This window comes from Agrilus planipennis, unplaced genomic scaffold (genome assembly GCF_000699045.2).
Source record: "Agrilus planipennis isolate EAB-ADULT unplaced genomic scaffold, Apla_2.0 scaffold270, whole genome shotgun sequence".
Lineage (NCBI taxonomy): Eukaryota > Metazoa > Arthropoda > Insecta > Coleoptera > Buprestidae > Agrilus > Agrilus planipennis.
In genome coordinates, this window is record NW_020439001.1 from 289,836 (window position 1) to 303,326 (window position 13,491).

Below are 13,491 nucleotides of genomic sequence, written 5' to 3' on the forward strand. Positions count from 1 at the left end.
GGTAATCTTACCGATCTAAGATTACCTGTCCATCTAGTTAACATATGTGGATCGACATTTATTTGCTTCCAAACCTCTAAGCTTTGCAATGATACTTTAGGTGATCCTCTGTCATCAGAATTAGCACCAGGACTACTTGAAGAAACTAAAAATTAGATAATTGTAACTACAAAATGATTATTATTATTCTTATTATTATACTAATATTAGTACTAGTTACAATTAATTACCTGGCATAAAAGAGAGTTGATATTGAGTCCTCTTAAACAAAGGTGAAACATCATTCCCAGATTTCATACCAGGATAATTCCAAAATGAATTAAGTAAACTATTTGTGGGCTCGGCAGGTTTGCTAATATTACTTAATTTATCATATTCTTCATAAGTGCTTAAATATTGATTAAGTGACTGAGAATCACTTATATTTTCAATGTCTGAGGTATTAGGAAGAAGAAGATTATCTGCTGATAGCCTCTCTTCTTGTGATTTATTTTGTCGAAAAGGGGAATACATTGAACCTAAAATATATTCTTCAACAATATGTTTTATTTGGTTTTTCTTTTAAAGCTGTTTACCTGGTGTTGATCTCCAACTTGCAGCTGATAAATTAATGGGTGTGCTAGAGAAAGATGACGTTGGTGTTCTTCTTAAAATGGAAAAATTTGGAGAACTATCTTTTGATGCATGGAAAGATGTTACAGTATTACTTGCTGTTGAAAAAGTAAAATGAAGTTTCTTAAATTAATATTTAGAAAAGTAACATACGTGGAATTAGTTGCTCAGGTGATTGTTTCTTTGGTGATTCCACTGGGGGAACATCCAAGGTTTCGTATTTAAAGACTACTCCTGGGCAACAAATGATATAATATAGAATGTTGAGACTTAAAATACCACTCAAGAAATATTCTATGGTTTGTATGTAGGAAGCATGTAATGTGCAAGTAAATGCTCTGCAAAAAACAGTAGAAATGTAAATTAAAAAATAATAATAAAATGAATAATATAGTGGTTATATGGCAACTTACAAATCAAATAAAATTAGAAGAAGAATGCATGTGTTTATTGTTCCCCATGTAATACACTTCTGTATTTTTCTCTGTCTTTCGCTTTCTTGGAATATCTTGCTTAAAGCAGGGGAAAACTCTGCTCTTTTACTTATACTACTCGTTTCCCTGTTTGAAGAAATATTATTTATTTACTAAGTAACCAATGATAAATACACAAACCTCTTAGTAGGTGTTCTAACGGCATATCTTCTGTAGGTCATTATACAGTATTCAAAAGTATGAATAAACTTGTTATTTATAATTTAATAAGAATTCACCCTTGCAGAGAGAACGCGATTTAAATTAATAACCTCAAAAAATATCCATAGATAAGAAAAATAACTAAACTTGTTGTTTCGGCTTCTCTGTGGCATTCGACATGTTTCCGTTTAATATACCACTACCTTAAACTAAATACCCTAAACTTGTTCAAATTTTAAATATTTGGTGGGAATATCTAATTGGCGTGCTTACTACAACCATATCAATAAAATCTGATATAAAATACGGAATAATCAAAAGTGGTTCAATATAATCAACTAAAATTCCTACTTGACAATTTTTACTATATCATCCTAGGGGTATGCTAAGTAGCTCCTGTGTTTCCCCCAAGTTAAGAAATTAGCAAAAATATCAAGTTAATGGTCTCCACATTCTACGCCTACTACTACGGGGCGGCTAAACACATGGCTCGTTACTTTGTGATTGATTTATTTTTCAAGATGTTAAACAAATTCAAAATGCTTTCACACTTTAATAAATTTACATTTTTAATAACTGTAGCGTGGTATAAAATAAATAATCATGATAGGGAAAAGCATCTTGTTATTATTCACATCTTTGAAACAGGTTTTACACCCAATATATCGAAGCATTTTGCCATAATAAGAGCTGTTACTTCAGTAAGCAAAATTCTTCCCACGTTAACTTTAACAATGTCTCCAGAGCTATCCTTTTCAATACAATAACAAGAGTCATAAAATTCAGTAAAAGCACACGATATTTCGTACAAGTATTCGCAAAGATGATGTAAACATAAGTCTTCAGTAATTTTAAAAAGTACATCAGGAAAACGAAGTAGAACCTTCCCTAACTTCCATTCTTTTTCGTGATCTAAAGAAACATTGTGCTTTTCAATGAGCTCCTTCATTTTTTCCGAATCAATATTAGCGTTCCTCGCTATTGATCTAATACGAGTGTAAGCGTATAACAAATACACCGCTGTATTACCCTTATCTTCTAACATTTTATCAAATGAGAAGACATATTCATGATTTCTGTTGTGGGATAAATCAGCGTATTTTATACAGCCGTAAGCCACTGCTTCTTGGGCTTGCTTTAATTCCTCTGGAGTTAAAACCTTATCTCTCTCTTTCTCCTTCAGCTTATCAAGAGCTCTTTTTAATCCTTCGTCCAATAGGTCTATTAATTTTACAGTGTCCCCCGATCGCGTTTTAAATTTTTTCCTATCTTCTCCTAAAACTACGCCAAAAGTAACATGATCAAGTCTGACTTTCTTTTTATCAAAAAATCCTGCATTTTCGGCACATTTAAAAAGGAGTTGAAAATGTGTTGCTTGACCAGCGTCGGTGAGATAAATAAGCCAGTCGCCATTCAATTCATCAATACGATACTTAATCGTTGCCATATCAGAAGTGTCGTAGGTAAATCCCCCATCTGATTTAACTATAGTCATGGGAATTTCCTTGTCGCCCCACATTATTTTGCGACCATTATCGTTTTCTAGAAGACCTTTGTTTTCTAATAATTTAACTACATCTTCCATATGTGTCTGATAAAACGATTCGCCCATTTCTGTTAACTTAATATCTAAACGATCATAAATTTTCTGAAATTCTAAAAGAAATAAATACATGAGTGTGTAAAAGTTACAGTGTTCTTAGTTTTATAATTTCTTATTTAGTAAGATACTAAAAACCTACAAAGATATTACAATACCTCTGTACGAATTACCATTGTTTTAAGTTCTTCAGTTGTAATACTGGTTAATAAAGAAATAAATAAATTTTGCTATGTATTTCAGAATGTTTAGTAAAAAATATATTCTTAAGAATAATTAGTAGGGATAAGTTGTTTCTTTTTTTATACATTACCATTATCACATTAATATTTTTAAGTTTTCAATAGTCACCTTTTCTAGACAAATCACAAATCATTTCCCATGCTTTAATATAATCTGGTTCCTTAGACTGCAATTTGACAACACATTCATATGCTCGTTTCTTGAATTCTGGATCATCATCAAATCGTTTTTTGGATTCTTTATAAAAATTTTGCAAATTTTCAAGTGGCGGCATCCTGTTTAAATAATCAGAATATTTGTCCTTCAAATGAGCAATAAGCATTCCAAATTGTGTGCCCCAGTCTCCAATATGATTGATTCTCAGCACATCATATCCTAAATATTCCAAGAGTCTTGCTATAGCATCTCCAATTATAGTTGATCTAAAATTAAAGCATTACAGGTATTAATTATTTATTAAAATATTTTGTATGTTTGCTATTTTACCTTAAATGTCCCACATGCATTTCTTTAGCTATATTAGGAGAAGAGAAATCAACCACTACTCGTAACTTCTTTTTTAGAAGGGGAGGTAGCACTCCATACTTTAAAACATTTTGAAGTATATGACTTGCATAGGATTTGCTAAGGAAAATGTTTATAAAACCTGGACCAGCTATTTCAAGTTTATCAATAATATCAGTCTGAGGGACCTGCTCTACAATCTGCTTGGCTATTTCCTGAGGTGGTATCTTTTTCCCTAAAATCATGTTCAAATGTAGCATACAATTACTTAAGAAGATAGTAAACGGACAAACCTTGCTGTTTGAATAAATTTGCAATGGGCATTGCTGAATTGCATTGATAGTCCCCAAACTTTGGATTATTGCCAGATAATGCAATAACAACAGGTGCATCTGGAATATCCGGGAATGCAGCAGATATTGCTGCTGAGAATATGGTTGAAAGTTTATCATAAATACTTGTCATGGTGTTATCTAGAGTGTTTGCAGCTTTAACTGACTGCTCTGCAATAGCCTGTATACAAAAAAATATTGTGTAGATTGTTAAATATGAGTTGTAATAATTCAGCAGACAGATAATTAAGAAACATATTAGTAATAGATGAAATAAATAAAATATTGTTTCAAAAAGTGCTTACTATGCTATCTCTATTATATCCTCTAAGTGAGGGTTTCGCATGCCGAAACAATTATCTTATTTATTCTTAAATACAATTATTATTAACAGAATTTACTTACTCTATTTAGGATTGCCAGTCTATGCTTTAATTTTACATTTTTAGTTATTAAAGTAGTTAACTCTTCATCTCCAGTTTCCACAGCTGTGCCTTTCTGGATTGATGTTTTTAAGACATCCAACTGTCCCTTCAGATTCTTAATTTCTAGTTCCTTGAGCAAATTAAAAATGTAATATAAATTCTTAATGATTAATTAATACATACTGCTTCTTGGGCTTTCTTCTTATACTTTTGTAGATCATTATTCACAAACTTTGAAGGATATGCTAACATAACTAAAACTTCTAAATAATGTTACAACTAATTAAGTACCAAGCCAAAAAAAATGTGTAATCTATTTATTTTGTTTAACTCTTCTTTTTTAGAATTGTGATTTTGATTTTACTATAAAATTGTAACTACTAATAGCATTAAAAAGGCCAGGTTATGTGAGGTTAAGTTCGTTTCTCCATCTTTGTTTATCATATTTGTATCTCCCTCTCTTTATTATGGGATAATTTATATTACATGTACAGGGTGTTCCTAAAATGTAGGAACATTAAACGAATTTTTTGCAAAATTGACATATATATTTTCGAACACAAAAGTACAATGTAAAGATAAAAACAATTAATTTAAAGGGTCTTCTTCAGTTTGATACAAAAAAATTCGTTGATTGGTTTAACATTTAATTATTGCTAATTCTTCTACAAAAAAAAAATACGGTGTGTCTTAAAAATTTGCAAAAGAGTGGGATGGGACATGATTTTTTTACATTTTTGAATTTATTAACAAAATTAATATAACTATAAATAATAACTATTCAATGCGCAAACTGAAAATAAGGAAATAAATTACAAACTAGCAAATGTGTTAAACAGATTAATTTAATTAATCGAAAAGGAAATAATTCATTTATATATTGACGAGTAGGTAGAAAGGTAGATATTTAAAGGATTTGTTTAAAATAATTTTGCCGCTGAAATAACTTTTGGTGTTAATCGATCTATTTCTTAAGTATTACACATGACGGTGAAAGTTTTCGTCCTTCCTTTATTAACTTTTTCTTTACTTTCCGATTATTCCGCGATGATCGCTCATAAAAAGAATCAAAATAGCAATAAACAATAACAAATACAGAAAAGGAATTCCAAGGTTAATAGTGACTTGTTCTCCTATGTTATTCTCGTACGAACTTTAAACAGTTCACCAGTTTACGGAGTGTCGATTGGCTAGTATCCGAAAATAATATTATTATGAATAATTTGGACCGACTACATATAGAAATTTTACTTTATGGCACGCAGAAATAAACATGTCGTTTCAACAAATCATTCGTCGAAAGTAAGTGATACTCAAGTATGAACAGTGAAAATTACCATTTCTGCAGGTATTTCTTAGTATTTTGCCTATTTGCAAAACGTAGCAGTATTTCCTTTCAAAACTGCTTTATCGCAAGCTCTAACTCACATACATACAAAATATACTACATTTACGCATATAAATGATACTAAATACACATTTGCAGATACTTATTGAAGTAGAAACGGAAATTAGAACTGTTGAGCGTAGTTTGTCGTCATCACACACATTATACACGACTATAACCGATACACTTTAATATACTTGTACATGTGTGCGCTCATTCTTTGTTTAATGTTTAACTATTAGCAAAAACTACCGTCGACGATGAAAAACCTAGAAAGTATATTATTATTTCTATTATGTACTTAGGCTTCAATTTTTTTAAAAATATTTTCAATTTGTTGCGTACATCGGATTTTTTGTTTTATTGTTTCTATATTTGTATTTTATATTTTCAAATACGTATAAGTACAATTATTAAAATAAATGTATAATGTACAGTCATATAAAATGGTTATGATTATTTTAATTTAGTTTCTAAACTTGATATGATATAATATGGGGCTGTACTATTATTGCAAGTTTTTGAAACTTTGTCGACACTTGTAATCTAATCTAATCTAATCTAAAGAATGTATTGAGAATGGGTTTACTAATTTTTATCAAACATCCCTAAAAGCTTTTGCGTAAATAGCTGCTTCAAACAATAATTAAAATCGACTAACTTCGACTCACATTGCAATTTCCACGCGAGGAATACTTTCACTTTTTTTTCAATCGCTTATTGTTATTTGTAAATACAAAATGCAATCGAATTCTTTATCGGACACCAATTTTTTCTTTCAGAAGAGTAAAAGTGTTGCTTTTGGTTTTAATGCTCATATTCCTAACGTTTACGAAAGGAAACGCATCTCCAAATTTACTTTCTGTTATTAAAAACGCCGAAATTCCTTACGAAGCCGTCTGTATCTCGGATGAAAATGTAGAAAATTCTGGTTTGACTTGGATTTTTCCAATTCCAGAAACGCAAGAGGATTTACCAAATATTGGTAAAAATAATGACCAGTATTAACAAATTCTATGATAAATGTTTAGTACAAGAACCTAATAATATTTTTATTGTAATAATAAACGATTTACTATTTACCTTCCAATACAATTTCGGTTAATAGAAAAATGGGAAGCTCAATTATAAATTACAATTAAACTTTTTCTTTCAAAGATTGTTTATTAAGTACAATTCATTACTAAAAGCGTCTTGATTAGGTAAAACATCGGGAATTTATGCTAACATCTATTTTATTTTAGAAACTAAATATGTTCCTAATATTGAAAACGAGTATTCTTGCGATTTTTCTGTTGCAAACAAATGTTTAAAACAATGGAAAATGTCGGGGTGGAATTTTTCCGAGAACAATGAAAGTTTTCATTCTGTTTTAGACTCCAGAGCTGATGGTAGGGAACGATTTTACTTTACTTTTACTTTATGCGTACATACAAACGATTGTTTTCAGCTTTTTCGACAATATATACATCAAACACAACCAAAGAATTCCACGAAAGGATTGAAATTCCTCAAGAATTTAATTTAGGAATATCTTTACGTTCTTCTCATTATGGAGAAATTTTCTTCTGTGAAGGATGGAATCCGTACAGTTATCCGTGCTATTACCTGAACATCGGCGGAGATGATGGGAAAACAATAACTTTAAAAAAAATCAAGGGGTTATCGAAAGAAATTTTAAATAGTAATGAAAATCTGGGAAACTTTGAAGTAAATATTTTATAACTTTACCTGTATATAGTGAAAATTTAATTACCAATAGTTGTTTTTTTTGTCAGGGAGAAATTGTAATATCTGCATACGAGTGGAAGTCATACAAGATAGCCTTCAATAAAAATGGAACTTTTGAAATTATCGATTTAGTGCTTGAAAAATCGTTGTTAAGATACAGTGATCCTAATAAGTTAAAACCCATTTATTTGCTTTTAAGAAGCCGGAGTCCTGCTCTTTGGAAGATTCATAAAAGTTTATATTTTCTGAATCATTGATTATAATTTTATACCCACCTACTTCTTTTGTTTTCCAGTAAGATATATTTACACTACCACGCCAGGGATGACGAAATTGGGACCAACATTAAACTTAAACTCTAAAAATTTGTGCATTTCGATGTTTTTGTCAATGTGCAAAAACTGTAGTTTTACGTTTTCATTGGTAACAGAAGCAAAGCAAGAAGTCGTTCTGCTAACTGTGAAAAACGATGATCAAAATGTACGAAACATTTGGTAGTCTTAGGCAAAAATTAAAAGACGTCACGCTTTTGTTTTTTTTTTACATTTAGGAAAAAGGAGAGAAATGGAAACAGGTTGAACTTAAGAAAAACGATTTAGTCAGTTCTTCGGTAAAATTGCACGTTAAAACTGAAATAACAGGAAACGCAGAGAAGCCCTTTTGGGCAGTATCGAATGTAAGAGTGTGTAATAGTAAAGGTAAGTAAAAGTTTTGTTAAATTCAATCGATTGTAATGATTAATCAACTTTTTTCGCTTGTATTTCTAGAGATACGAAGTAGTATTTTCGTTTACAATACCACTAAAAACAAATTAAGACCAGAGTATGATTTAGCCTGTCAATTTCTTCGACATCCCACTTGGCGTCCAACCATGTACAAAGCTGTTCCTTTTGGTAATATCTTTTATTATATGCTAATGTTATAAACAGGCACATTTTTTATTAAATTAATTATTCTGGAATCGATGGCGATTTTTAGATATTCGTATTAAGAAAATATCGGCAGATTCCAACGAGATTGTCGTACAGTGGGAATATTCGACGTCACAAAAACAGCTTCCCTATCAACCATATGTATCGGTCGAGTATCAGGTAAAATATTTTAGAAAAATAACAACACCGCGTTTTAGAAAATACTACAAATGGCGCAGTAAACGCCATCTGTAGCACGCTGCTACATTTTAGGATTACGTATGTTTCGAATTGTTTTATTTAAAATAACAACAGTTTGTAAACTTTCCTGATGTTGTTATTTTTCTAATTAGTTAATCTTTTTCACCAAGAAGTCATGATACTGGTAAATAAGTTGTAATTATCTCATTATAATAATACGCGAAAGTTGAAGCTTCTGATTAGGTAAAGCAAATTGGTAATTGATCCAACATGGATCTAATACTAATTTAATTAAAAGGTGCATTTAAGAACTACATTTTTTTATTAGTTCTGGAATAATTTATGAATAATTAGAACTACAACACGACCACATAAAATTAATTTTTTCTATCCCTCGGGAACAACAGTTTTTCTTCTGGAGAAGAGGTACTCTATGTCCTTTTCTGTACCCCTGACAATGTGTGTATAAAATTTTATGATGATCAATTGAGTAGTTAGTAGTTAAAACTTTTTTTTTCTATCCCTCGGGAATAGCTTTTTGTTTCTGGATAAAAGATACCCTATATCCTTTTCTGTACCCCTGACAATGCGTGTACAAAATTTCATGATGATCGGCTGACTAGTTAAGGCGTGAAAACGTAACAAACAAACACTCACATTTGCATTTACAATTTTAGTTAGGATTGCAAATTAAGATAAAAAAGTTTTAGGCCAAAAATATATGTAATGATACTGAAATACCTGATGACACAGTAAACCGCAACAGATCATCTGGTTTTTTGGTAACCAGAGATGATGATGTACAAATTAAGAATTTAGTTCCCTATACCACATATAACATATGCCTAACAGATATCATTTCTAATAAACAAATAATTAAGGAAGTCAAAACTGCCCCGTCAGGTAAGAATTATATATATATATATATATATATATAATTCTTACCTGACGGGGCAGTTTTGACTTCCTNATTTAAATAAAGGACATTGAGCAGCCAAAAGACTTACGTACCACTTTATTATTTTTAAGTTCTTCCTACTCGCGGGGAAATCCCAGAGAATGTTATCATTCAACCTACCGACACCTTAATAAAAATAAATTGGAAAAGACCCTCATGCCTAGAATCTTACGGCCCCATAGTTTACAAAATACACATCAAGAACGACAGTGAGGTGTTACGTAGTCTTGAAGTGAATAAAGACGATAGTCCTAACTTTGCCATTAATAATTTAGAGCCTTTCACGCCTTATATTTTTGAAATATTCACCGCAAGATCACTACAAGATTTAAACAACATCGATACGGTTCACATCAATACGTACAAGTTTTCAACTTCACCGGGAGGTAATGATCTATTTCTTTTGTGCCTTTGAATCAATAGAAGTTTTAATAGTTGACAATATTTCAGTTTCGCCAGCAGTAATTGATCTCGAAGTCTACGAAATAGACACAACGTATGCCTGTATTCGGTACAAAATGCCCGCGAAACCGTTTGGGATTCCCCAATACGTAAAAGTTAAGTACTGCAATCCCATCGTTCGCGATAACTGCACTACACTCATCAAAAATATTACGAAATGCGTACTCTGGGAAGAGTTTTACTGTCTCGAAATAATAAATCTCTTATCTAACTTACAGTATACATTTTCGGTAGCGATAAAGAATGCTAACACTGACAGTTTTGGAACGTCTTCCGATGTTATTGGACTGACTACACCTCATGGTAAGTCCCCCGATTGGGGTTCGATTTACTTCATAAAAATTTGTATAATTAATACCTACATAATGAGCATTTTGATTTTTTTTATTTCTTAAAAATGAAAAATTTCTACACCTCTGTTTTGTTGTCTCTCGCTCTTTTCACCCCCGTTCAACCAGTTCCCCCTCCCCAACCTGCTAATACTAAACTAAAAATTGGAACATATAGAGACAGATCATAATAAAAATCTTATTTTCGTTTACTTTATGCTGACAATGAGTAGCAAATTTAATTAAAAATTAATTTTTATTCCAACGTCACCTTTGTTTTTTTAATTTTTATATTATGTTACGCTTGTATTCACATTTCTGTAGTTTATTAATTTATTTTTTCTTATAAGTGCCTGGAAAACCATCGAACGTAACTTATGAACTTAATTGTTACCATGATACTCAGTATTGTAATATCAGAATAAATTGGTGTCATCCATATAATCCTAAAGGACTCATAACTGCTTTTCGTGTATCCTTGCACAATAAAAACTTCAACGTCGAAGACTTTATCGAAGAAATTTACAAAATTCCAAATCGGTCGTACCACAAACAATACTCCCATATTGTAAGTACTTAATACAAGAAATTTTAACTTTCGGTTTATTATATTTTTGTTTAATGCAGGTAAAGTACATCCCCTACGGTTCGGAGCATACTTTGAAAGTAGAGGGAATCAATAATTACTATAACGAGGGTGATTTTGAAGCAATAAGCGTCAGTCCACGTCATGTGCACTATGTAGATTTTACACCCTCTGTCGATGCAACGGAATTTTCGTTGATAGCAACGCTTCCACCAAAGGATCAAACAGTGAAAACAAAAACGTTTGTTGTGGTTCAGGACTACGACAGGACTGTCGTCAATACCGCGAAAGAAATTTCCACGAGTCCGTGTTCTGCTGAAAAATGCAATAGTTATGGGGCAGTGTGGTTAGCAAATGATTACAAGGTAAGTCTTTATTATATGTATTGTTTGGTTAAATATATTGTTTCCTTTCGCTTTCTCCTATATTCATTATGATTTTGAGAAGAAAAACTCATGCCGCTACATCATAGGGAAAAAGCGCTCGTAACATTATTGAAAGATGGAAGATATTTATTAAGTTTTAAGTTATGATAATTATGTAAAAGGGTAAGCAGAACCGTATGGTATCTACAGTTTTTGACTGCGATGTTAATTTACTATTTTGTGACATTATTTCTGCGAAAATATATGAAACCATTTAAACATAAAAAAGCGCTCGTAAGATTATTGGAAGATGAAAGGCATTTAATAAGCTTTAAGTTATGATTATTATGTAAAAAAGTACGCAGAATCTCATTGTGTATACAGTTTTCGAGTGCGATGTCAAATTGCTATTTTCCGGCTTTATTTCTGCGAAAATATATACAATCAGGTAAACATAAAAAAGCGCTCGTAAGATTATTGAAAGATGGAAGGCATTTATTAATCATTAAGTTATGATTACTATGTAAAAAAGTACGTAGAATCCCATGGTGTCAACAGTTTTCGAGTGCGATGTCAAATTACCATTTTCCGGCATTATTTCTGCGAAAATATGTCCAATCAGGTAAACATAAAAAAGCGCTCGTAAGATTATTAGAAGATGGAAGGCATTTAATAAGCTTTAAGTTATGATTATTATGTAATAAAGCACGTAGAATCTTATGGTGTCTACAGTTTTCGAGTTCAATCTTTTTCATAGGCCTTCCTTGTTAAACATTAAATAACCCACTATTCGGGGCACATCTCCACAGGTGACGATTTACTATCTGCGTATTTGTGGCTGTTTAGAGCTTTTCTGGCGTGTGACAGAATACGAATTTCAGTTTTCACGTATAATTTTTTCTTTTTTTGTAGGAGAATGTCGATGATGATAACAGTACAACAATTTCAATAGAATCTTTTGTTCCTTTTGAAAAGAGCAATACAAGTGGGGCTAATGACGTGGTTAAATTGAAACCAAACACTACTTACTGCGTCGTTATTGTTACTCAGCATAATTTCTACAATAAATCTGAATGCGAAATATTTTCTTTTAAGAACGTAACAACGAGTAGTGCTCCGGAGAATAGTACATCCGAAGAGTTACCCATTCAAGAGCAACCTTTTGCTAGTGTATCGCTTATACTAGGAATTTTATTTATTTTTATTTCACTTTCCGTTTGCGGTATTATATGGTATCGGTTAGTTAAAACAAATAGTTTTTGTTTATATTTCCTTTAAAAATTGGTTTTTCTTTGCAGGCGATATAGAAGAAAACGTTTTATTAATTGTAGAAATAGAAATAGAGTTTATGATGAAAATATCTACGAACAAATGCCATTTGATGATCTAGAAGAATCAGTTAATAATCCACTTTACGACCGATTAGAATATTTCAGTTTCGCCAGCAGTAATTGATCTCGAAGTCTACGAAATAGACACAACGTATGCCTGTATTCGGTACAAAATGCCCGCGAAACCGTTTGGGATTCCCCAATACGTAAAAGTTAAGTACTGCAATCCCATCGTTCGCGATAACTGCACTACACTCATCAAAAATATTACGAAATGCGTACTCTGGGAAGAGTTTTACTGTCTCGAAATAATAAGTCTCTTATCTAACTTACAGTATACATTTTCGGTAGCGATAAAGAATGCTAACACTGACAGTTTTGGAACGTCTTCCGATGTTATTGGACTGACTACACCTCATGGTAAGTCCCCCGATTGGGGTTCGATTTACTTCATAAAAATTTGTATAATTAATACCTACATAATGAGCATTTTGATTTTTTTTATTTCTTAAAAATGAAAAATTTCTACACCTCTGTTTTGTTGTCTCTCGCTCTTTTCACCCCCGTTCAACCAGTTCCCCCTCCCCAACCTGCTAATACTAAACTAAAAATTGGAACATATAGAGACAGATCATAATAAAAATCTTATTTTCGTTTACTTTATGCTGACAATGAGTAGCAAATTTAATTAAAAATTAATTTTTATTCCAACGTCACCTTTGTTTTTTTAATTTTTATATTATGTTACGCTTGTATTCACATTTCTGTAGTTTATTAATTTATTTTTTCTTATAAGTGCCTGGAAAACCATCGAACGTAACTTATGAACTTAATTGTTACCATGATACTCAGTATTGTAATATCAGAATAAATTGGTGT

General features: G+C 31.5%; 3 protein-coding genes across 3 annotated transcripts in view; 1 reads left to right on the forward strand and 2 right to left on the reverse strand.

Annotated features, from left to right (window-relative positions):
* The window catches only part of LOC112904837, a 5,122-nt gene extending 3,735 nt beyond the window's left edge, over positions 1 to 1,387 (reverse strand). The window contains exons 1-6 of the mRNA XM_025975903.1: positions 1,227 to 1,387; positions 1,026 to 1,172; positions 766 to 950; positions 576 to 710; positions 231 to 518; positions 12 to 145 (exon numbers count right to left, since the gene is read on the reverse strand). Coding sequence (XP_025831688.1) covers positions 12 to 145; positions 231 to 518; positions 576 to 710; positions 766 to 950; positions 1,026 to 1,172; positions 1,227 to 1,267 — 930 coding nt within the window. The 5' untranslated portion in view covers positions 1,268 to 1,387. The remainder of the gene's footprint in view (positions 1 to 11; positions 146 to 230; positions 519 to 575; positions 711 to 765; positions 951 to 1,025; positions 1,173 to 1,226) is intronic.
* A 467-nt stretch (positions 1,388 to 1,854) lies between these two features.
* Positions 1,855 to 6,007, reverse strand: LOC108741394 (arginine--tRNA ligase, cytoplasmic). Its single transcript, XM_025975905.1, has 7 exons — positions 5,689 to 6,007; positions 4,535 to 4,852; positions 4,332 to 4,481; positions 3,888 to 4,107; positions 3,577 to 3,829; positions 3,199 to 3,512; positions 1,855 to 2,903 (listed from the first exon to the last, which is right to left on the reverse strand). The coding sequence occupies exons 2-7, from the start codon at positions 4,601 to 4,603 to the stop codon at positions 1,879 to 1,881; spliced, it is 2,031 nt and encodes a 676-aa protein (XP_025831690.1). The 5' UTR covers positions 4,604 to 4,852; positions 5,689 to 6,007; the 3' UTR covers positions 1,855 to 1,878.
* LOC108741364 lies at positions 5,335 to 12,712 on the forward strand (the record flags this gene model as incomplete). Its single annotated transcript, XM_025975904.1, has 16 exons — positions 5,335 to 5,653; positions 6,521 to 6,723; positions 6,983 to 7,129; positions 7,189 to 7,448; positions 7,517 to 7,703; positions 7,765 to 7,949; positions 8,020 to 8,167; positions 8,237 to 8,362; positions 8,448 to 8,560; positions 9,292 to 9,484; positions 9,611 to 9,925; positions 9,990 to 10,304; positions 10,681 to 10,898; positions 10,958 to 11,281; positions 12,194 to 12,519; positions 12,580 to 12,712. Coding segments are annotated over exons 1-16 (3,222 nt in total), but the record flags the coding sequence as incomplete, so codon positions are not given.
* Between the last annotated feature and the right edge of the window lie 779 nt (positions 12,713 to 13,491).